The sequence below is a fragment of the Squalius cephalus genome, assembly GCF_949319135.1.
Source record: "Squalius cephalus genome assembly, chromosome: 17".
NCBI classification, from domain to species: domain Eukaryota; kingdom Metazoa; phylum Chordata; class Actinopteri; order Cypriniformes; family Leuciscidae; genus Squalius; species Squalius cephalus.
Window position 1 is genome coordinate 19,568,097 of NC_137138.1, and position 25,643 is coordinate 19,593,739.

The following is a 25,643-nucleotide window of genomic DNA, read 5'->3' on the forward strand; positions in this document are numbered from 1 at the left end:
TCGTTGCTTCATAAAGGTCGAACCACTGTCGTCACATGGACTATTTTAATGATGTCTTTACTTGCCTCAGACAAAACACCCCTGAAAGAAAAGAAAGTGTCATTCTGTAAAATTAAACTTACCTGAAACAAAGTTGTCCATAACCCCTCTTATAAAACAGCTCCCAAACGAATATGTTGAAGTACCCAGACCGTCCATTTATGATGTGAAATACGCGTTCCCATTCAAATAAAAAGCTGTTCCATCGTGCATTTCCATAAACAGAAGACCAGCCTCCTCAGGATAATGCCATGGAGGTCAAGCCAGCAAGGTGTTTTTTTGTTTGTTTGTTTTGTGGTGCCATTAAGCCTATCAGCGTTGGCTTGAAGTCACTTGGCTTGGGCCCCTGAGTCATTAGTCACATGGCATTTAGGTTCAGGTGATTGGTTTAAAAACCCAGGCTGCATTTGTCGGCGTTCACATATATCGCTTATTTCGTGTCCTGCTGCACCTGCTGCGACTGAGATGAACGCGAATGCGAACTGACCTTTTTCAAGGTATTGCATAAACGCCATTGATATTTGGTAGGGCCACACAATTAATCGATTAAAAAGCAAAATTGTTGCCGCGTAGACCGTCAAATGTTTCTGTTTATATGACGCCGCTGTCTGTGTTTTGTTTTAAGCCTTAGGCCTACCTCTTCGCATATGGAAACTCTAATTTGGAAGTGTTTTAATTTGGAAGATATCATGACGATGCTCTATGGCAATTGTAACACCCATGAAATGGACAGCTTCAATGATGAAAATGTAGCCTATTCGAGAGAAAGTCGACTGCGCGCGGACAGTCTGAGTGAATATAATGTCAGCATTAAGTCTAATGATCGCTGCTGTTATGTAGTTAATGTAAAGATTGAATAAGTTTAGTTTTTTCACGCTACACAGTTAGAGGACCGATGTAAACAAAGTTGACGTTTAGGTACATCATAACCGCAACTTTTCTCACGAGTCATGCAACGCTATTATTTTGGAGTAGCCTAACGTTAGCTAATTGGCGCCGTCTTCAGACTTAAATGGTTACTGCGACATTTTTAATTTCATGGTAAACCAACTAGAGGCACATGAGTCAAAGCAAAAAAAATAAAAATAAAAAATAGATGAAACCTTAAACGAAATTTAGAAACTGTTGCCATGGGAACTGACCTTTTAGACCCATTATTAAAATAATAAAATTGACAAAAACTAAAAAAAATTATAATAATTATTAAAAACCTAACATTAAAATGAAAACTAAAAATATTAAAATAAATCTAATCCATAATATTAATAAACATAGGCTAATAATAAAAAAGCACAAAAAACTGCAATTTCAAACACTTTTCAGGACGTTTGAAGTTCTTTTTTTTTTTTTTTTTTTTTTTTTTTTTTTGTGGTTCTCATCCATTTCAAAGTGTCCAGATGTTTAGCACTAGTCTAAGTGTCTCATGTGAGTCAGTAGTGACCTACTTCTGTGTTAAACCACTGACGGGTGTGGTTCTTTCATCAAGGAGCCAGTTTTGGGTTATCTGTCCTGAACAGAAGCCTTGTCTGGTTTTGTCCAGTCTTCAGTCAGTTGCTGCTTCATATTGCGGCAGCCATAGTCTCAATTTTAGTCTCTTAAGTTTTCATATAGTCACTCAAATTCTGTGTGAACTACTTTAAACAAAGTATATTTGAACTTTTGGAAGAACTTACAGCATATTTGTCTCATTTCTAAACATCTGTGCTAGCGTATTAGTCTTATTTCTAAACATCTGTGCTTCTTGGAAACCACAAACAGTGACTGTGCTTCAGTCTTAAGTGTCTTTAAGGACCAGATCAACAATGTGAACAAGCCTGAATTATAGTTTCCACACTGGATGGACTGAACATTTGAACACACTGCCTGAATGTCTCTTTTAGACGGCTAATAAAGTCCCTTTGACAGTCATACAGTTTTTCTGATCTGATAGATGTGCCATCTGTTGGCTGAATATTGTCAATAAATTATAAGAAGCTAATTTGGCCAGACATTTAATATTCTTTAACTTTTCACTTTTGCCATTATCCCAACATAACCAAAACACTTAAAAAAAATTTAAAAAAAACAGATTTATAGACCCAATTGTCTCTGTTAATTTGTTTAGAATAAAATTAATTTATATTATTTATTGATTATATTGAAGTCTGATTATTTGTTGATACATAATCAGCACATAGTTGGTATGTTTTTAGTAGCTATTCAATATTCTTTTTGTTATTCTTGTGATATGAGTAATTTGCTGCTGAAAATACAGAAATTTTCCATTCCATTCAATTCAATGTATTCCACTCAGATATTATTTCAAAGGGATGGGTGGTTGACCTTGAAAATAACAGTCCAGGAGCAGTCCAAAACATCAATATCCGAGCTGAATCATAAGCGTGGTAATTCTGAAAATGAAAATAAGAACGTTGGAAGAAAACAGCCACTAAAGATGTAACATTAAATTGCTCAAATAGATGCTGACAGATTTTGTGCTGAAATGTATATTAACAAACGTTGTCGGCAAAGCTATAAACATTTACATGAATAAAAAGCTGTGCCGTTTACATAAAAAGAGAGAGAGAGAGAAGAAAAAATATATAAGAGATAAAAAAAGAAATAAAAAAAATTGTCATTTGTTTTGGATTAGGGGTGTAACAAAACCCTCATGTCACGATTCGATACATATCACAATCCTGAACTCACGATACAATATTATTGCGATAATCCAAGACATGATAAAAGGTCAACAAAAAAATACTGTTGACTAAAATGCTAAATTTGATATTCCTTTGTGGGTGTAAATTAATAGGCTTGAACTTGGTGCTGATAACCCAATGCACAGGACAGTGGTGACACCAGAACAAAAATATTCATGATTCTGAAGCTGAAAATACAGAATTATTTTAAGCGAATATGCTTGCACTCTGTCACTGACTAGATATATTTAAAATAATGTAGGCCACTTTTTACTGGTAACATAATACATTTGGCATTATCGGGACTCACAAATATTCCCCCATTGCATTATTATGCATTATATTCAACATTATATACAATAGTTTAATGTATACTGACACTCTGTAAACTTGAATTATCTCTAACTGTTATTTTTATTTTGGGTGAACTATGCACAAAACAGATCCATGATTGTTGCATTTTTGTATTGCGATGCAGTTGGATTGTGACACAATATATTGTTACACCTCTATTTTGAATATATACATAAGGGGCTGGGGCTGTCAAACTTCAAAAGGACTATAAAATATCATAAAATAAGTAGCCCTTATGACTCTAAGCCTTTTGAAGTCATGCAATAGCTTGGTGTGATTAACAGACTGACATTTTGGTTTCACATCTGCTGCATCTCTCTAATCTCATCATCTCCATCCTGTATATTCAGACAGGAGCACTTTAGTGAGAACTTTTGTTTGTGTGTGTGTGTGTGTGTTGATGTAAAAAATGTCAAGATATCATTTTTGGATCTGAATGGAACTACATTTGAAGCCTAGCGCTTCGAGAGAGGGGACATTACCTATTGTTTTTAGGTGTTACAACTCTCACAAATGTAGGCTATTATATGACTTAAAATGATTTGGAATTCAGTGTATGAATTACATTTTTTTTATCTTGACATCATGGTTCCTATGAAATGTTTTGATGAGACCTGTGCAATGATTCTACAGAATTTCTTCTTTCTGAAGAAAGAAGAAGAACTGGTGAGTAAATGATGACAGAATTTCCCTTTTTTGGGTAAACAATCCTTAAATTAACATTGTCCATACGTAACTGACCGTTCGTCGAAAACCAGTAGATGGCGCTGTTGATTAAACTTTAGTATTGAAGCCGTGACGAAGCAAAGACAGTCTGCCTTTTCTTTTTGCAGAAGAAAGAAAATCTTCTTCTTTAGTGTACATACTTGCAGATAAAAGCTGTCATTGGCAAGAGACCCAATAATAACTGAGAGGGAAGGATGACATTAAAAACAAGGGAAACTAAATTCCAGAGTGGCTGGATGCATGACAAATATGACTGGAAGTTTATGTGACCAAAAAAAAAAAAAAAAAAAAATTCAGTGACTTTATTATTTACTTATATTTCTATTCACCGAAGTTATCACTGTATCCTTTAATAAAATCGGTAAAGATAACAAACACTCGGGCGCCATCTGGTGTGTGATTAGGGTAAAACATCTAATGCGTATTTCACAGCTTAATGTCTTTTATACACGAACAACGTCTTTTTTTGCATTTTTAAACACGCTTTTAGCTTGTAAATCAATGCCCTTCCTGTATGTTCATTTACAGTAAACAAAAAAAAAAAAGGAAATAACCTAAATGGAAGTTCTGCTGATTTAGAAGCATTGGTAAAATTTCCGAGAGGGGAAGTGCGTACTTTTTCAGCAACGTACAGTGGTGTTTTATTTTTGGCCTTGAAAAGATGCTGAGTAATGTGAAGATCCTCTTGAGTGTTTCTGTGTAAATTCCTTTGCTCAAGAGTGAAGTTCTGTGTCATGTTCTCCTCTTCTCCTTTTAGCCGCCCCTCCTCCTCCTCTCCCAAAATCTCTCCCGTCTCTGTAAAACAGGATGCTGCTACTTCGTTTGCGGTGCCAACAGCTGAGGTCTGCTTCCTGAGTTTCCCCTCCAGCCTAAGAGAGTTGCAGGAAAAGAAAGGAAGTGTGTGTTTGTGCGAAGGCAAGGGACAGTGTGTAATGTACGTTTGTGAGAGAGAGCAAAAGAAATGAGAGCGAGAGACTATGGAATGCTGTGATGTCACCAGCTAAGTCATACACAAAGGCAAGAAGGACACACAGGCACTCACTCTCCCTCTTGCTAAAGTCTGCCGTGGAGCGTCCGCACCCAGCTGTGAGTACATTTTACTTCACACAGGCTTTTTTTTCTTCTCTTTCCAACTTTTTTTCCACTTGCCACCATATTTCTCTGTTTCTAGACATTAACTGCAGTCTATTAAATGTGTAGACAGGCAGACATCAACTCTTTTGTCTCAGTTGCTGCTGTTGTTGTGGTGGTACTTTCCCCCCCCCCTTTTGTATATATAATGGGATCTCAGACTTTTTTGTAGTTGTAGACGTCTTAAAGAAGTCTTTTAAAGAGGTCATGGCATGCTAGTTCAACTGTGGCCAAAATAAGACAATGTTAATATAGAGCAGAAGTATATTGTGAAAGGAAGGGGGAGCTGCTGACAACAGAAGGAAACTTTCGTTCCTCAGGAATCCCCCTTCAGGCCTAAAAAGAGCTGGGAAACCATGTGTCTGAGTAGAAATTACAACTAGGACCACCAAATAAAAAATACAAAAGCAGCATTTTGATTTGATTTCTGTTTATTCTGTGTCAGGACAAAAGTGTGATATCAGCATTATATTAAAGCTGTTCGTTTTATTTAAAATATTCTTTATATTAATAGTAATATTATTTAAAAACTTCTTTGTGATATGTTGACAGTGTATCATATTTTACTTATTATTAAAGTAATTTTACATGTATAAATCTTTATTATAATAATAATACATAGATTTGTTTAAATAATTGTTTAAATAATTATAAAACTATAAAATAATCAAAACTAATGTTATGATTTCTGACCAGTTTTAAAAATAGATAATTATATCAATATAAATTATATAAATGCATTAAACATATTTAATTAATCTTTAAAGTTAACAGCTCTAAAAATACATTTTGTAATATTGTATTTAGTTAGTTAATAAACAAAATATTTTATTTAAATGTTCCCATGCATACTAAAGAAAGAAAGAAAGAGATCAGAACCTTTAATGGCACACTGTTCATTTAACATAACACACAAAGTCTAAAACTGAACAGGAAGAGAAGAAGCAAACAAACTATTAAAGAGATCAAATTGCTTCCAGATGTTGTAATCTGTCATTCCTTGTGACAGCGTGTCCAGTTGATGGCTGCTGATCAGTGATGAGAGCGTGTGTGTGGTGAACGGACCGAGCTGGGCTTCATCGTCTTTACCACCGTCATCCTCATTCTGAAGGGCCGTTGCTGAATCTCAGGATCTATTCTGGTGCACCACACACACGGCCATGCTGCAGCAGATCTTGAACGATATGTACATCGACCCGGATGTGCTGGATGCTCTGAACGACGAGCAGAAGAAGACGCTCTTCCTGAAGATGCGCGAGGAGCAGGTGCGGCGCTGGAAGGAGTGTGAGGAGAAGCTGGAGAGGGAACCGCTCAAACCCAAACCAAAGACAGGTGGGAACTAGGTTTATATTCCACCGATGTTATGTGATCTGTGCATCTTATTGAAGCGAGTTCTCCGAGAACTTTTAATACAATTGATTACGTTTATAAATTTGTATTAGATTTAGTTCTCAAAACTTTTAATCAAATTGCAGATTTGTTATCTTTATATCTGTATATCTACTACTGGATAAGAGCATAAGCACATTTATCATTGATCATAAAAAATATCACAACTTGTTATATTAGGCTATATTATAGTAATAATGTCAATCTAGTATTGTTATTAAACAGTTTTTCTGTTTTAATTTTGGTTTATTAAAATTGTTTATTATTATTATTATTATTCAGAAATTAAACTTGACAGCCCGTAATCAGCATGCATTTTCATGAAATGGAAAAGAAAGTGTTTTGTTCCACAGGGAAACTAGCACGAGGGTGGTAGTGATTTATAACATTTGATTAAACTATTAAAAAAATGATAATAATAGTTTTAGACATGCGCCTTTCTGACTGGTTATGTCTCTCCTCTAAGATTACATACAGTTTACTTATTAGAGGGACAGTCTTTCTGAAGTTAAAGTTCTTATTCACATGGTCATGCAGCAACTCATCAGTATCTGTTTAGATGAAGGCTTTAGAACATCTTGAGGTTTGAATGTGGGACCTTTGAATTGCTAGTGCAGATCTTTAATCAGTGCGTTTCTGTTCCCACATCTGTTGGCCAGGCCAGTCTGCTCTTGCTTTTTATTGCTGACTTTAAATGACTTAATATGGTCAGAATCTTAATGTGGCACATGACTCAGTCAGGACAGAATAGCTGAGCTGATAAAACACGGTTTGCCACTGCAGACTTCATGGGAAAATGTCTCAGATGTTTGGACAACAGAAAGTGCTTTGAAACACAAGAGTAAATATCTTTGAGATGAGAGCTTATTGATGCTTCCAGTGGGAACATCTGTCACTGACAGACACAAGACCAGACAAGTTTACAATCTTTTGACTGAGCAGAAGACGTCAATGAAAAATTTGCATGACCAATATCAATAGAAGCTAATATTTGTTAAAGGATCTTCTCAGCGTGACACTGAAACACTGTAAACATCTGGTCAAAAAGAATTTACAACATGGGGATTCCCCTTCAATTTCACCACTTCTTAACACTCAAGGGTCTCAGACGTCACACATACGAGACTTGCGTGAGGAGGACAAGTGTCTAAAACCGGCTAAGAGGGAGGAGTAAACGGCAAAGATATGAGAGGAATGCATCTGAGAGATAGAGGGTATCTGTAAAACAGCAAAAGAGCTGGACAAAAGAATGAAAAATGAAACTTTACATTGCTTGGATAAAGTTACAACCCGGTTTAAACTGGTTAGACGTACAGAAAACGTATGGAATCTGGCATATCAGCTTTGTTACTGGAAGAGCCAGAACTTTCATGGACTAAAAAGATCACAGATGACAGATCTTCCTCAACTAGATTAGTCAATGAGGTAAAACTTAAAAGATTGCCATGAAATGAATGTTTGAAGTGAGGCTTAGGCTAAGTGTCCAAAAACTCTTTGAGGCCACAGTATAGTCATTTTCTTGGGTTCATGCATTAAATAATGTGCAGACCACTGAAACAATTTAGGTTGACATGCGTAACTCCAAGAGGAAGTCGTCTTTGGCTAATAACAAAGCAGTTGTTATCAGGTCCCTGAGGTTCAGACCTCAGAGGAGAACAGAGAGTCCTCTATCTCCTTTAGAAAACGGCAGCTGTTCTTGCAGGTCAATGGTTTCCCCCAAGACATACTGATACAACATCTTGATTCCCACTGTGCAATCTCTGTCTTATAGATGGGTTCCTGTTAGGAAAGTGGCTAAAATGTCAAAAGTCATTCAAGATTCTGTTACACAGTAATACAATGCCATAATAAAATAACAATAAAGAGAGTCTCTGGAGGCTGGCTATACAAGCCAGAGGACACGTTTCTGTTACTGACCCAGTTTTTAGAGCAAGAAAGGAAATTTCAGCCAGGCCAAGTTCCATTCCTTCATACACATGACTGCCAACAAAGCAGGAAGTATACAGGAAACGCATGCACTCAAAACACACTGAGGAGGAAGAGAAAGGGAGAATGTGGGGAGGAGACACAGATTGTATATCTGATTATCAATAGTTGTAAACATGATGTTTATGTTTTGTCTTGTCTTGTAACTTAGTTTTTTGCTTTTAGTTTTATAATGTGTCTTACTTTTTAGTGCTACCATTCAAACTTTTGGGGTCAATATGATTTTTCTTTTTGATAATTTTCTTACTTTCGAAAGAAAGCAATTATCTTTTTTTTTTTTTTTTTTTTTTCAGCAAGAATGCATTAGTTTGATAAAAAGTGACAGTAAAGACACTGTAATAAAATACTTCCATTTCAAATAAATGTTCTTCTTTTTAACTTTCTATTCATCAAAAAATCCAGAAAAAAATGATCAGTTTCCACACAAAAAAAAAAAAAAAAAAAAAATTTAAGCAGCATAACCATTTTCTATATATATATATATATATATATATATATATATATATATATATATATATATATATATATATAAAAAAAAATCTTGAGCAGCTAATCAGCATATTAGAATGATTTCTGAAGGTTCATTCACCTTTACCATCACTGGAATAAATTACATTTTAAAATGAAAATAGAAAATTGTAATTTCACAATATATTATTTTTGATTAAAGAAATGCATGCAGCTTTAGAGAGCATAAGAGACTTCTTTCAAAAACTTCTTAGCTAACCCAAACTGAACGATAGTGTGTGTTTTTGGAGAGACTAGGGCTAGAGCATCTAACTATAAGGTGTTGAGCAAAAAGGTCTTCTCCTTTGTCATCAATGTGGATATAAAAAGAATATAATACTACTACCAGTGTTGTAGCACTCATCTCAAGTCCGAGTCCAAGACCATATTTTCTATGACCAGTCAAGACCAGATCATTCGAATGCAAGTCTAGGCCGGGTCCAAATCCTCCTGAAAATATGGTCTTGGGACTCTGACTTAAGACGGACTTCAGTACTACAACACTACTAACTAATATTAATAAAAAAGGACAGCAGTTTGTTGGTTGCTGCTAAAATATGGAGAATAAATTACCTTTTTCCTTTTAATGCACATTTAATGCTTTAAATTTATAAAATATATTAGTCTCATTTAATATTTTGTAACCAACATTAGCTTTAACCAGGGCCCAAAATCAATGAGTTACTGGCAGGAATCATTATATACAGTATGTAATAAAACCAGCAAAAACATTTATCAATTACTGAAACCATTTTGTTAGGCCAACCTGAAATGTTTGAAAGACGAAAAGTAATGGTTGCTATTTCTACTTTGGTTTGTGCTCATTTGCTCATCACACATGGTCCTTTTAGCTCTTACGGCAGTTTTAGACTGTTTGATTTGATGTTAGTTTTGTCTTGACTGGGATCACGAGTGTGTCAGTCAGGCTGTTAAACTGGAATCTTGTTGTTTTGCCACAGGGCCTGCAAGAAGAACCAGTTCATCATGGGAGGGTTTTCCTTATTTGCTGTCAAACCTTTTTTTGTCTCTTATGTGTCATCTTTCTTTTGTAACTAACTCTGAATTTAAATTTGTTGCACTATTTGTTGGAAAGACTTGGCAAGTAGTTCATAAAGTAAAAAGCTCCTCATACAAGAATGTGTAGTGATAAAATATGACGTTTAGTTTTATAGATCCAATAAGTAGCCTTAAACTGTTTTACAACACGATTTCTTTTTAACAAAAATGAGTCTTGTTGTGGCTGAGTGCATTCAGGAAACACAATGCATAAATTATGAAGTATAATTGTACATTTAAATTTCAACTAGGCCAACCAACCACTAAGATTCTTTCTTTTTTTTCCTTTCCCTTTGTAAGCTCATAGCAAGAGTGTCAGCTGGCTGCTGGGACGAGATGGAGACGTACAGGTCATTGTCATCGGAGAGATGGATGAATTCAAGTCCTCCAAGATCATCTATTCAAGTTTTGGAGAGAGAAAAAAGGCCAGCGTCCTCAACAATTCACAGTATGGACACAACTGACAAAAACACTGGGGCCTGGTTTCACAGACAGGGCTTAGATTAAGCCAGTAGTAGGCCTTAGTTAAATTAAGACATAAACATGCCTTAGAAAAAAACATTAATGGTGTGCAAAACAAAACAATTGCACTGACATATTTTAAGATTTGTTAGTTTAAGTTGCTTACAGTTAAAGGTGGGGTAAGCTATATTTCAAAAATGCTGTTGGACATTGTTGATATTTGAAATCAACCCAAACAAACACACCCCTCTCTTTATTGCTCTGCCTCCGAAACTCGCACTCCAACCCTAACCGCCCTGCTCCATTTACATTTATGCATTTGGCAGATGCTTTTATCCAAAGTGACTTACATTGCATTTCAAGATACACATTTACGTTCTTATCAGTTCTTGTTTTCCCTGGGAATCGAACCCATGACCTTGACAGTGCAAGCACCAACGCTCTACTGTTTGAGCTACAGGAAAGTCATCAGCTCCGAGTGAGTCTCAAACCCCGATCCCCCGGCATGCAAGTCGAGTGCACTAACAATAACGCCAAACACCGCATTCTCCAAGGGGGTAATCCAGCACCCGGAAAGCGTACCTTCCCTGGGGGCCGCCATTGGTTAGCAAGCCATCACCTGCTGTTAGCATTCCATTGACTCCCATTCATTTTGGTGTCACTTTGACATCGAATAACTTTACATCTGAGGCGTTTAAAGACTCTATTTATCCATTGTTTATTTCTAAAGAAACACGACAATGTATAAAAGGCTCCATTACCTTGTATCTTACGTTATGGCCCCGTAGAAGCAGTTTTTGTAAAAATAGGCTAACGATTGCGTCATAACCACGCGACTCTCTGTCGCACAGTAGAGAGATTACCGTATGGACAGGAGGAGAAGCTCGCGGGCAATCGGGGGGACGTGGAGGCATAAAGTCAAGGGAGAAGCCCCTAGAGAGTCATAAAGTTGCTCCTGCTCCTAGCTCATGGACAGCTCCTACTCACGCTCTCCGTCTCTGCAAGATTCGGAAGGGAATGATTCAGATTTCTCTTGGCACAGCTACTAGAAGACTTACAACTGTCAGACAGGTCAAGCTCAGTTTGAGGCTGCACACTCAGCCATCAGGAAGTGAGCGCTTCTAATTGACTTCTTTTCTCCGTTGAAGTCTATGGGGTCGCTGTGTCCTTTTCTTATACTGTCTATGGCATTCTCTAGCGGTCGTCAGAGCGACTCTCGCTAGCTGGCCTCCGTTACACACGCAATCTAAGAGTGGATGTCTGTTTATCATAGCAGAAGCGCAACAAAATAATGCTTCATGAAAAAATAAAGTGCAGATGATGAACGAATGACCAGAGAGCACAAAAAATGAACATGCATTCACAAGAGTAAATACAAACAAGAGTTCGTTGTTAGTAGATAACAGCACAGCAGCTCCAGACAAATCAAACCCAGTGTTACTCGCGTGTGGAGAGGAATCAAAGCAACATCCGGGTTTTCAGGATTTCCCGCTTAGCTCTCTCCAGCACTGGAAAGCTTTTCTAATATTAACGTGGGTCCTAAAGCTGATCATAACCCCTCATTTTCCAGTGATATTCTAATGAGCTTTTCTCTTTTGTTTTGTGTCTCATCTCTATTTCTGCAGTTTTTCTTCAAATCTCCCTGTTGCTCGTTCTCTCTCCTCCACCGCCATACGCGGTAGTGCTGATTGGCTACACACGTTTGTAGTTGTTCTTGTGTCGGTCCAAACTTCCAAACAGCGTTTTTCAAATACAGCTTACCCCACCTTTAAAACAGCTCAAACATGCATTTTAGTCTTGGACTTGGTTGAAGCCTTGTCTGTGAAATGGGGGGAAATGTACATTGTGCTACACCTCGAATAATAAACAAATATTTTTAATGCATAAAGGTTCAGGCCTCAAATATGACCTTTGGTCCCCAAGCCCATGGAATTTGAACACCATGTTGTTTAGTTTGATGGTATATAATGCTGAAACAGATCTGCTCTGCTAGTACTCTATACTAATCTGAATGATGTTTTAAAATGTTTTTACTACCCGATTATGCAGCGTGTCATAAATATAGTTTACAATACGGTTTAAAAATGAGGACAGAAAGATTTGATTTTGCGAGAAGTCTCTTTTACTCAACAAGGCTGTGTTTTTTTTTAGCAAAAAATACCATAAAAAGATATTGTGAATTATTATTATTATTATTATTATTATTATTATTATTATTATTTATCTATTTTAATGCATTTTAAAATGTCATTTATTCCTGTGATGGTAAAGCTGAATTTTCAGCATCATTACTCCAGTCTTCAGTGTCACATGATCCTTCAGAAATCACTCTAATATCAGATTTGCTGCTCAAGAAACATTTGTTCTTATAAATTTTAAAAACCGTTGTTCTGCTACATTTGTGAAAACTGTATCAATATAAAGTTAAAAATAACAGCATTTATTAACTATAGAATCTTTCACTTTTGATCAATGTACTGCATGAATGCAGAATAAATGTATTAATTTCTTTCAAAGAAAAAAAAAATCTTACTGTCCCAAACCTTTTGAACAGTAGTGTAAATAAATTTAGTTTAAAAATTGTAAAACTTTTCCTGAACAAATGCAAAACAGAATCTGCATACGGTCTATAAACCTGAGGAAAAGGGGGGTTGTAAACTTATGAGCAAAACTGTAAATGATTATTCCAAAGAAATTCTGTCTCAACAGTGTGTCATCATGAAAACTTGTTTGCTTGCGAAGGGCGTTGATTCATTTGTCTTGTCATGTATTCAAGCAACCAGCCCGGCACTTTGAAGAGCAACTTGACCAACCGAGCATCAGCAGAACCTGTACGATCAGGACGAGAAAACCTTCCTCCTAAAGCACATTCAGGAGTTCAGCTGAACTTTAAGGTGTGTTCACGTGCGGGTGTTTGTTTACCTCCACGTTTGCTCCACTCTTAAATTGGTGCCACTGTGTTTTCATGTGGCGGTGTGTGCGAGTGTGTGTAGGTGACCTTCCTGTTGCCGCCATTAATCTCGGACACAGCCGAGGGGCAGCGAGACGGACTTTCTCCACAGGGAGAGTCATCGTTCAACAGCCAAATAAATCACAACCTCCATCTCTCCCTCTTTTTGTGCCTTCCTTTCCCCTTTCCTCCTTTTTTCATTCCTTTCTCCTTCATTATTCCTTTTCATCCTTTCAAAAAAAGAAACCCTCCCACACCCACCCACCCACCTCTCCATCTCTCATTGCTTGGCTCTTTGTGGCTCCATCTCTCGGCTCATGTATCAATATGTCCGTCTATGTGTGGCCAGTTGACGTCCATGACATTTTGAACCGACAGACAGTCCAACTTATGCAGTAACACTGTGTCCTTACAAAGAATGATTCAACAAGTTTCCTACCATGTGAATTTGAATTATTGTGCGACGTGATTAAAACATATTTGAATTTATATTTAATGCACCGTTATGAGGAGCATGATTTTTGGACCAATTAGAATTCAGAGTGGGTGGGGCCAGCTATAACAATACTGTAGAAACAGGTGGAGGTTTTTTTTTTTTTGGTCACTTGTAGGTTAGAATGCAGTGTGAAAGTGCAGTGATTTCATCTTTAATTAATTAATGTGTATGTGTGCATGATCAGGATCTCAGCCCCAAAAGTGTTTTAAAATTGTCTATCCAGGTTTTTCACTTAATGTGTGGAGATCTCGCCACCTTCTCTTTCCTGTTATACTAAGGTGGGGGGGAGTTCGCACTAGGGTTTCCATGGCAACAACGTGCGCAGCGAACACACTCCTGGGAGAAGATGTGCTGGCCAGTACCACCACACTATGATCCTCTACTTGCTAAACACAAGCATCTGTCCCTGTACCTCGACACATGTGGCTCACTGTTGCCAATTAGTGTAGGGCTACATGATAGTTACTGAAACACCAGCCCAAACCCATCTGAGGGCTTTCAGATTTTGACCGGATCATGGAGTAGACCGGCTAATATCAATGTCAACTTTTGAGATTGCAATGATAAAATTACATGTAGAAGTGTGGAAGAGTTTTGCTCAGTCTTCTTGTTTTCACAGGACAACGGTGACAAAGAGTTAAGGGCTCTGCCGCCTCCACAGGTGAGTTTTGGTATTGCAGCGGATATGATGCTCAACAATGAGTGAGATGTTTTGTCTCAAGAGGATACTTAAAAATGAGTGAAGTCTTGTTTTACATTTTCTAAATGCCTTCTCCTAATCCTGCAGATGCCAGTAAATGAAGAAAAGCCATCAGTACCTATAGATAATGTAAGTACCCTGTTTCATATGTTTAGTATAGTAATGTGGAGAGTTGTTTTTAAATACGAATGCCTAATCCATAAAGATATGCTGTTAAAAAACTTAATAGTAAGAAATATAAAATACCATGGTATTACCAATGAGAGCAGAGCAAAATGGTATTATTTTAAATGTATAATTATAAAATTATTAAATGTATACACCATATATTTGTTTTCTCTTGTATTGAAGCAGGTATAAAAGTTTTGGTACAGGGAATTGACGCTGTTCACAATTTCAAGTCATTTTTCAGTATCGCATATAAATATATGTGATATGCTAAATGAGGCCGCTGGAAAGTCCCAGGATCTAATGGCCACTGTTCATTGATACTGCTGCCATTTAACACAGAGCGAATCAACAGATTGGGATTATTTCTCTGCCCGCTTTCTGTCTGTCTGTCTGCCCTTTTCTATTTAGTGAAACAGCTTCTCGAACAAGAAAAAAATGTAGGGCAGGACTTATGCCTCGTTTCCACTGAGCGGTACAGGACAGTATAGTACAATATGATTCGGGACGGTACGGTTCGGAATTAGGATATCATTCACAACTTCTGACAATGGAAACAGCAAAAATTGCGTACTGTACATCTCGGTCGAAACAGGGCCTTAATTAAAGATTATGAAGGCACATTAATTTTTGCACGGATAATTTATAATACTGCAATATTCCATAAATAAGTATGGCCCATCTTGATTTCATGGTGACCCGTTTAAAAAAAATGAGTAAGAAATATTTATTGTGCACTAATATTAGGAAATTAGAAATAATTTTAATTATACCTTATTATTTAAATTATTTAATTAAATTTTTCTATTAATTTCGTTATGCTGATAATATAATTTGATGTTAAATGAATAAAAAAATCCTGATAATATCGTTAATAAACATGGGTGTGTGTGTATATAGACAAACACACAATCTAATTTTGTCACGTCACCCACTTGCAGTGTAAACATGGTGTCGGTGCATATAAGTGTCCTCCGCTGAATGTTGGTGGTCGTTTCAGGCGCACTGCTCTGGGTAGAGGGGGGTTGAGGTCAGAGCAGCTGTCCTTGTGCTCTCATCTTGAGATCCTTTTACCCTCAGCTGTCGCTCTCTGCCACTCTGATCACACCTGTTTCAGGCTCTTGGCCCTTCCACCCCGCAACAGCTGAACACGACATGTGCTTTAAGCAGTCTTAGACGAGTGTGCAAGCATTTCCTCCAAGTTTCATGTAATTAATATTCATGAGCAACCTGATAATTAGTGTCCCTCCCGTTTTTTTTTAAATATCAATCCTACACAAAGAGGAATAAAACTCATAATTAAAATATAAAACACTTGTAAGCCTATAAAACGTGTATTGCATAACGCGAGGCATGTATTTTTGGTCGCAGACAGAGAGGGAACGCTGAAGGAGATAATGGAGTATTGCTCTCAGTACGTGGCCTGTGTGTCAGAGAGTATGAGGTGTGTGTGCGCTGCAGGAGGACCTGAGAGAGCCCAGGGGCTGATTTGGGTCCCTGAGTTCTTCAAGAGCAGATGGTTGATAAAGTTGATCAGGGAATTAAAGCGGGCGAGGCGGCGCGCCTGTCAGTCACAGATGGATGGGATTGTGGGACTGTCCCTTAGGGTTTAGGCAGGAACCCCTCTTTCCCTCTTTTTTCACTTTCCTCTCTCTTTTCACAACAGATTTATTCCTCAATATTCACAAACCCCTGGGCAGGGCAAGTCCTCACACATCACACGTTTCTTGTTCCATCGTGTGTGTGTGTAAACACTAAATGCGGTCTGTGCTTGTTTCAGTCCAGGCCTGCAATATCTGCTGTGTTTGGCCACTATTTTAAACTATTTTGTTTTGTATTTTATTTTATAATACTATTTCACTTTAGGCAATTTTATTTTATATTTTATTCTAAAATCTAAAATAAAATTAAAAAATATCTATTTTTATTTTAGTCTATTTTAGTCATTTTAGCCATTTTAATTATTTTTATTATTTATTATTATTATTATTATTATTATTATTATTATTATTATTTTGGACTATTTTATTTTATATTTTATTTTAGGCTGATATTTTCTTATTTTTTATATTGATTTATTTTATTTAAATTGTATCATAAAGGAAAGGTAAGAAATGTCAAATGAACAGCCTGAAGCCATCTTTACATTTCTTAATGTCAGTGTCTTTAATGTGTAAAATAGCCTATATGAGACAAATGAGACGCTGTTGACCTAATGTGAATACCATAGACCAGGTCATTTGATGAAATATATTGAAATCTCTGCTCACAGTTTGTGACATTGTGGAGATCTTTCCTGAAACTTTAGAGGCGACACGTGAAATTGCTGTGGTCTGTTTCTCCGGAGAAAAGCTAAAGTTTCCATTAGCTCTGCTTAATCTCACAGTAGTCTACACACAATTATCAAGATGTTAAAAAGATCTCATTTGAGTTTTTGTCTTCCCTTTCCTGTGCTCTGTTTAAAACTAGAGCAGGATACTCAATCCAGTGTGCTACTTTTATAAATGGTTTATTTGTTTCTGTGGCAGGTATCCCATCAGCCTCAGGAGTCCAGAGAGGAGGCTGAGTCAGGACACTCAAAGGATGACTCAGCACTATTGTCCTCAATTTGCTATCGGGCCCATTCGAGATCTTGCCTCCTGACACCCTCAGCTCTCAGCAGACCTGTCCATACAGACACTGAGGACACGACAACCAATCAGCTGTCTGACACCTCCAGACTCCATCCCCAAGACACCCCCAAACCTCAGATCAACAGAGGTGAGAGTCGGGTGTTTATGTATCCTTCCAGTCTCCCATATGTGTTTGTGTGTGAGTTATTTTTATTTATATTCAGGGGGAATTTATGCTGATCCATCTTGTGCTAATCTGAACATAAACATGGTTTATTTGACACTGGTATCACACCTGTCTCTCATTGAATCACTGGTTTTCCATGACTGATTCAGTGAGATATTTCATTTCATTTGAAAATGTTACGGAGGATTAAATGTGGCAAAAAATATTTTTAGATGTTTGACCTCAAGAAAATGTCAAGGTCATATTTCACCTCAAAATAAATTAATTATATTTTGCTGAGAGAATATAAAGCTTATTTGTAGGACCATTAAGGTTTTTGCTTTGGTTGTTTTCATGACAATTAAGCACTATTTCCTCCCCAATTGATCCTTCGCAGGGAGTTTGATTGACAGGCTATCTGACCTATCATAATCCGCCATCCACCATTTTTGTCCGACAAAGTAGTCGTAGATTTAGTTTTAGAGTTAGTTTTAGATTTAGAGTTGGTAGATTAACATTGGAGGATTTTAACTTGAAAAACGGTGTGTACTGATGTTTTTCCGCGGTTAAAACAACATTCCTCCTTATGTTCATTCATGTTTATTTGATGCTATAAATTAACTAGAAGGAAGAGATGATCGGTTCACGAGCAGCTCTAACTGAGGCGCCACAGCAATCTGTCAGACACATTAAAGAGCCACGAAATGGTATTTGTTTAAATTTCTTAAAAAATGTCAAAATTTGAAAGCTGAGACTGTTTCATACCAAAAGTAATCTGGTCTGTCCTGTCCATTAGTGCGTTGTCAGTGTCCTCTCTGCTCCACGATGTATTTTTCACTGCGTGAGAACATGGTGTTACAACATTACAATTATTTTATTTTTATTTATTTTTTTAGTTCATGAGAATATGAATCTTGTTTTGAATTATGGTAGAGTATTAATCTGCTACATTGCCTTTAAATATGCTTTTTAATTCAAACCAACTCGTAACAGTGTTTTACTAACACAGTCTTAATTTCCTTACAGATCAGGAAATGAGAATCATCATTGAAAATATTAGGATGCAAAATATAATATCCTATTTTTTTTATTTTAGGGTGAAATGAGTCGGACATTTCTTTTCAGCCTTCACGAGTTTCATCCGTTTGCTTTTGCGTTAGAAAATATCTCTGAAAAGACGAGTCTTTTTGATCTGGCATACCATGGCTGTCTTTGCAACAATAGGAATAGAGAGGGTGAAAAGCAAAAACAAGTGTCTCTGAAATCTGTCAGATTTTCTTTGGCTTCTCATATGCTCTTCTGGTTCGTCCCAAAAATATGTCGCTCATTACAAACAAACAAAAAATATATAACACCCAGGATATGATCATTTGTTCTGAACGCTATCCTGGTGTTGTGAACCACCTAAACAGATGTAATGACTTACTCCAAAAGCTCAACTTACGCCATCCAGTGTGTATTATTAAGAATTACATGCAGTTCACTTCTGCAGTTTCTGTTGACTCCCCCTGCTGGACATAAAAGTGAAATGCAGCCTATACGCTCCCCCAATGCTCTCACAATTACCTAGGCCAGGTAAGGTAATCAAGCACATTTTGTATCTAGAATATTTTTGTTGCTTGTAAAAAATAAAAAATCTCTAGGATATACACTTGGATGCTTTTATGTTCATCTATATGGCCATGTTTAACTTTGTAGTGGGCTTAAGAGCGCGTAAATCACAGGAATGTGTGCGAGTAGCGTTCATGTTCATCCTGGCATGTGCGTGAAAGCAACAGCTTCCCACAGCTGCTCGTTCCGTGTGTGTGTGTGTGTGTGTGTGTGTCCCTTCTCTTCACCTTCAGAGGGAAGGACACACATTCCAGCGCTGCTTCCCGACTCTGGCCCTGGGCGACGCTCGGCCGGAGCTGATAAGTGACAGGGCCCCCAGCCTCCACTCCGCTCAACCCCCCTCCCCACCTCCCCCTGGCAGCCGTGACCCCCCTGCGGCCTGGCTCAGCGCACAGACGTGCTGCTCCGGAATTCTGCCCTCTGCCCCACTTCTAACTCACCCCCCCCCCCCCCCCCCATTCACAGAGGTGGGGGCTTTTAAAGTGATAGCGTGCTTTTAAGAGGCGCTGGGCTGTCAGTGTGGCTCATCTGTTCTGTCTACATATGGTGACTGTGAAATTGAAAACATCCCGTTGAATGCGTTCCTGTTTTCATAGACACACACACACACATCAGTTATTGACAGGGCAAACAGAGAGCAGTTTTGCTGTTCGGTTCGTTGCAGTCAGGTGCTTACAGGCTTTGTCACAAGTGATTGCATGGTGAGGCCGGCAGGGGCAGTTTTGGCCGGTCTGGACCGAGAGTTTGATTTCATCTTTTGAGGAGGGGTGATGGCTCTGTGAAAGTGTCTCAGGTTTAGAGGGGTTGTGGGAGGATGGAAAACAGCAAACGGCGGCAAGCGATGAGAGAGAGGCGTAGTCGTTACGCTGGTGTCAGCTAACAGCAGGGAACCTGTGTGTGTGTGTGTGTGTGTGTGTGTGTGTGTGTGTGTGTGTGTGTGTGTGTGTGTGAACGTACAGTCACGGACATGCACGCAAACACGTGTGTTTGTAGGACACAGAACGGAGTACTAGTGGGGCGTGGAAAATGCGGTGGAACAAACAGCTTTAGATCACGAGTGTGACTCTGAGAGTGTGTATGCGTAAGAGCGCTGTGCACGCATGAGTGTCCGCCTCAGTCGTTGGAGCCTATCCAGGGTTTCCGTGGCGACCACACAACACAGTGAGACAATCAGTGGCAGGCCCACGCAGTGCGGCGAGAGGACATTAACACAGGAACCACAGGTCAGGGGCCAGAGGGAGGGAGGGAGAGAGAGAGGGAGGGAGGGAGGAAGAGAGAGAGAGGGAGGGAGGACGAGAGAGAGAGGGAGGGAGGACGAGAGAGAGAGGGAGGGAGGACAGAAAGAAGATGGGGCAGAACTCATGCAAGTGACTTAGTAAGTGAATCTATAGAATCTAGAGAGAGAGGTAGTTTTTATATTTATAAAATATAAAAACCACGGGTCCTTGAAATCCTTAAAAGTTTGATTCTGAAAAAGGCCCTGGCAAGTTTTCGCAAATAAATAGATACAGGTCCTTGAAAGTGCTTGAATTTATTTTGTGCAAGAAGTTTTCTGGAAAAAAATCCTTATTATTCCCTCCAGTCCGCTAATGTGTAATTTCACAAACACTTCGTGGGCTATGCATACATTTGTTACGTTACGCACATTTACGCGTTACATTAAGTGTTTCCAGCGTGAGGTACTTTGTGTTGTATGTTGCCATGACGTTCACGCGCGAACGAAAATACTACGATGGTACCTCAACGTTTGTTGTTGGACACAACAAATGTTCCCCCACATTAAGTCCTTGAATTTGAGGGTATTGGTCCTGGAAAGTCCTTGAAAGGTCCTTGAATTGGAAGTTAACCAAGGTGTGGGAACCCTGTTAAAAAAAAAATATATATATATATATATATATATATTAGGGCTGTCAAACGATTAATCGCGATTAATCGCATCCAAAATAAAAGTTTGTTTTTACATAATATATGTGTGCGTACGGTGTATAATTATTTTCTATATATAAATACACACACACATGCATGTGTATATATTTAAGAAATATTTGCATACTGTGTGTATATATATATATATATATATATATATATATATATATATATATATATATATATATATATATATATATATATATATATATATATATATATATATATATATATATATATATATATATAATTTATATTATATATAAATATTTTATATATAAATAACACATTTTTCTTAAATATATATGCATGTGTGTGTATTTATATATAGAAAATAATTATACTCCATACACACACATTATGTAAACACAAACTTTTATTTTGGATGCGATTAATCGTTTGACAGCCCTTATATATATATTTGAAATATATATATATATATATATATATATATATATATATATATATATATATATATATATATATATATATATATATAAAAAAATTAAGATATTGTTTGCATTATTAGTACTATTAATACTATACTTTTATATTTATCGTTTTTAATAGTGTAAAGAAAAACATTTTTGAAGGACCATTCAAATTGTTTACATTATTAGTACGTAATTTTCCTTATAAATACGCATGCAAAAAATCTCATTCTGATTACTTTTTAAAGAAGTATTTATACAAGTATTAGAATTGTTGTCAAATCAATGAGACCTAATACAAGGTTAAAAAGAGAAAGAGAAGGAAAAAAAGCAACAACAACAAAAAACAAGGTCTTATAGTGAGACTAATTCAGTTTGTGTCTTCTTTAAAGTTGATGTTTTGTGATTTAATACGGGACATTTCCACTGACACAGCCACATGTGGGTCCGTGTCTTTGATCAGGGTGTGTGAGTGCGTGTGGGAGCGTTTTTAGGAGAAAGAGTTTGTGAGGGGTAAAATGTGTGTCATAGTTTGTGTGTAAAGGAGAAGGGGTATATGTGTTTGCGAGAGCGAGCGAAAGAGCGAACGCACTCACACATCTGTGTCCCCTGGGGACGTGGCTAAAAATAAGCAGCTCCTCAAGCCTTCTGGTGTCTGAGCAGCGTCTGTCTGCTCTCCGCCGCCATCCCTGCGGCCCTCCTCTCCTCATCTTCCATCCCTCCATCTCTCAATTACACACACACACACACAGTATAACCGCACACTCTTACGCACCCATAACCGTGTACACAAACACACACCAACTACACCCAGCTGCGTCCCTGCTCTACTTCCTGCGCCGACGACCTCCGGTCTGGCAGTCTGTAGCCGAGGAAAAAAGAGCCAGAGACACTGAAAAGAGGCTGAAAAAGGGCAGAAGAGAGTGCGGAGGAAAGTGAAAAACTGAGTGAGGGAAAAGGGCAGAAGAGAAGTGTGGGAAAGGACGATTGAGAGAATGTTTTGAAGTTGTCGCCTATGAAAACAGACTTTGAAGCTTGAAGTCCTTGTCTCATCACTCTCACTCCATTCACAGGTGATTTCCGAGTGGTTGCCGCCTCTAAACGGGCGTTTTCTGTGGATGTGGGGTCCGAGGTAGCTGAGGAGAGCCGTTTGGGACGAGGACGGGTTGCTCAGCTCATGAAAACTTTCAGTGTGTCCAGCGAGTCTCCGGCCTCCCAAACGCCACCCCGTGCCAACAAACCTCCAATCCCGGAAAAGCCTAACCACTTGAGACTCCGCCCCGCACCCTCTCTCAGGTAATCGACAAGGGACCAACCGCTGCGCCGCAATCAGGACACCTAGCCAGGGGGCTTTGTCATCGGCTACATTTGAAGGGTGTGGGTGCTTAGCCTCTCTCAGGAATTTGAGTATTTTAGTTACCAAATTAATGAAAGGTAATGATTTTTTTTCAGTATTGATGTACGTTTATTTTTATTTTTTACATGGTATGAGTGATTTGTAAAAAAATGTCAGCAGGAATGAAACGCCAGTCATATCGCTCGAACATTCGGCAATTTTGTTGACCTGGCTGTATCACTAAACTGCACTCAGATGCATATTTACAAGTGCCTTTCTGTTTTTAAGGGTCACATGAAATCTTAATTTACAGTATAAGATTGAGATAACTCCAAAAAAACAAAACAAATCATGCTTAACCAAATTTAATCAGTCCATCAGTCTGTTATATACTTCCTCAAAACATGAAGGCCGGAGTTTATAAGGCTGTCACGTTTTAGTGGGGAAAAGTCAGATTTCTCTACAAGTGGTCAAATGGTTTATATATATTTTTTCTTTTGGCCAATGCAATATCAGAGTGCAGGGTGGCTAATATAATGCCCATATTTACTGTAAATTACTATTTAAGTATGCAATATTTACTCAATTCACTAAAAATACTAGGAAATTCACTGACAAAGCTACATTTTGGAACTGACACTACCCTGAACAGTGCCAAATATTGGCTAATTTATCAGCTTGGCTGATATATTGGTCTATCAGTTCTCTGTTGCTGGTTTCATATGTTTTTTTGTTTTTTTATGCTAGCCAGACCTTTACTTGAAGGTTGTTAGTCTTATATTCAAGTTTTCAATCTTTGGTAATCAGGTCAGTGGGGCAGTGCTCACCTTCATGTAAATTGTTTTCTCACAGTCACATTTGCTTGCACTTAATGTTGTTTTTTTTTACGTGTTGTGATCTGGAAGAGTTTATATAATTACTCTGTGTAAGGCTTGAATGTCCTGTCCACACATTCAGGATAAGTGTGGGATATTGCCTCTGTAATAAAATGATCAAACCCCCTTCTGCCTCTGGTTACAATTTTATCCTCTGTGGCTTGACAGGCTTCAAGCTGTGTTTATGTTCAACATGTGCTTATGACAAGCATTTACTGGAGTCATCTGAGGTCAGGTCATGTAGCCGAGGACATTTCATATCCTCTTCAATGCACATTCAGTCAGAATATATGATGGTTTTTGCGCAATAAATTACAGTGCGTCATTCATGAAAGAGTTGATGCTTATAAATCATATAGAATGTAAATATTGCACACATCAAGAGTATTTGAGCTGCTTTTGGTAGTCTGGTTGTAGAGTGAGCTCTTCTCTTGGATGCCCTCTGCTTGCTGATCACAATAAAGCAGAGCTAGTTAGAGAAACGAGAACGGCCGAAAAGCCAGATGGGAGACTACAATAAAACCGTTTAAAGCAAATTAATAGTAAGAGTGTCATCATAGTGCTTTCATAACGCAAGGTGTTTTTAATATAACACCATAATGTTAGACTTGTGTTTAAAATTTAACCCTTTTTGACTTTTTATGCATAATTAGCTGTTCAGAACATTTATGAGCTAGTTTTTCTAGCAATAACATTAGCGACACAGGAATTATCTGAAAACTGGAGAGTGGTATGAATAAGCTTGGTATATATATATATATATATATAATTAGGTGACATTGTTTACTGTTAGACCTAACAGAGACTTGTCCAAATACCCACACTTGCGGTCTTTGCACTTGACCACTTGTCTACTTGCATGACGTATTTCCTCTGTTTGACCCAGGTGTTCAAGTAGGTGTAAAGACTGCAAGTGTGTGTAGAACTTTTGATTACTCAATGGGACACACTTATAGTCTTGCAAAAAATACAAGTGTTTACTGAGCTTTTATTATCTTTTCAATACTTAGCATTTTAAAAATAAACTTCTACATGTCTGTTCAGTAGTTGCTATGTAACTAACACAAGACACATTTAAAATTGTGGTGCTTCTAATTAAGTGATCCAAACAGTTGTAAATGTTGTATAAAATAGGCCTACACATACCATACTCATCTTTGCACCAATAAGATGTGCAACACTTTGTTTTTACCACCAGATTATGTGTATCGAATTAATTTAAATTACAGTGGAATGGTTTACTCGACATCTCGTGATTTTGGGGCACATGAGTTCCCAATACGCTTAGCCTTGAATACCGCTTCGAAGCGGTAATCGAGATAGTGTGGGTTTAGTGTGCATTAAGGGCACTGCACTTGGGCATTTTTAAGACATGGGACAGTCTTGCGCACCTACTTCCTGTCGTGTGGGTATTTGGACAAGGCCTTAGAATAGAGGAAAGTACTTCTGCATACTATCTGAGCTTTCATTCAGTTCTTTGCCATTGTATCTGCCAAGTGCCTCTGCTTGATCTTGGTTTTTGTTTTAAGAAAACATGATGGCCATAAAACAGAACTTTTGAAATAGTGTGATAGTTCAAAAATGTGAGGGGACACGTCATCACCTAATTACAATTATGCTTCATCCATGAGTAATATCGCAAACTTCAAGCACAAGTGTTTTTGTGGTAGATGATGTGAGCTACACAAGATTTCTCCTTTCCTAGTGTGTGACATCATTTAGATCTTTAAATGCGTCACTGGCCCTGCGTGAAGGCAGACTAGCTCATTAACCAGTCAAAAGACACAGACAAATGGGAGCTAGTGCCCAGTCCTGCAACAGTGGATGCAACAATATCATCGGCTGTTCTCCTATGCGCAGAGACATCGGTGAGTTGTTTCCAGGCAAGTGCGGGAGGCCCCTGGCAAACAGAACCCGACCCCCACCCTCTGCAAAGCCTGGCCCCTGCTGTCGGGGTCCTCCGATGAGCAATAAAAAGGGGCCGTTGTTGCCGCTGTGGTGGAGGGAAGATGAGATGGACGCTTCTGTTTTTCTCTCCCTG

General features: G+C 38.0%; 1 protein-coding gene across 3 annotated transcripts; it reads left to right on the plus strand.

Annotated features, from left to right (window-relative positions):
- The first annotated feature begins 443 nt into the window (after window positions 1-443).
- LOC307144848 (uncharacterized protein) lies at window positions 444-23,728 on the plus strand. 3 transcript variants are annotated; one of them, XM_079847496.1, is made up of 9 exons: window positions 444-536; window positions 4,558-4,890; window positions 5,941-6,263; window positions 10,170-10,317; window positions 13,108-13,225; window positions 14,397-14,438; window positions 14,565-14,606; window positions 17,174-17,405; window positions 22,465-23,728. In XM_079847496.1, exons 3-9 carry the CDS (start codon window positions 6,092-6,094, stop codon window positions 22,689-22,691), a joined length of 981 nt encoding a protein of 326 aa, XP_079703622.1. In that variant the 5' UTR covers window positions 444-536; window positions 4,558-4,890; window positions 5,941-6,091; the 3' UTR covers window positions 22,692-23,728. The 3 variants fall into 3 exon arrangements, with proteins under 3 accessions (XP_079703622.1, XP_079703620.1, XP_079703621.1); XM_079847494.1 differs by having other exon boundaries at window positions 4,558-4,886; XM_079847495.1 differs by having other exon boundaries at window positions 4,607-4,886.
- Window positions 23,729-25,643: the final 1,915 nt, after the last annotated feature.

Bases quoted from the DNA above. Each gene is read 5' to 3' on its own strand.
- LOC307144848 (XM_079847496.1), top strand. From the start codon at position 6,092: ATGCTGCAGCAGATCTTGAACGATATGTACATCGACCCGGATGTGCTG. The intron at 13,226-14,396 runs GTGTGTTCACGT...TTGTTTTCACAG, and splicing joins GAGTTCAGCTGAACTTTAAG to GACAACGGTGACAAAGAGTT. The intron at 14,607-17,173 runs GTAAGTACCCTG...TTTCTGTGGCAG, and splicing joins CATCAGTACCTATAGATAAT to GTATCCCATCAGCCTCAGGA.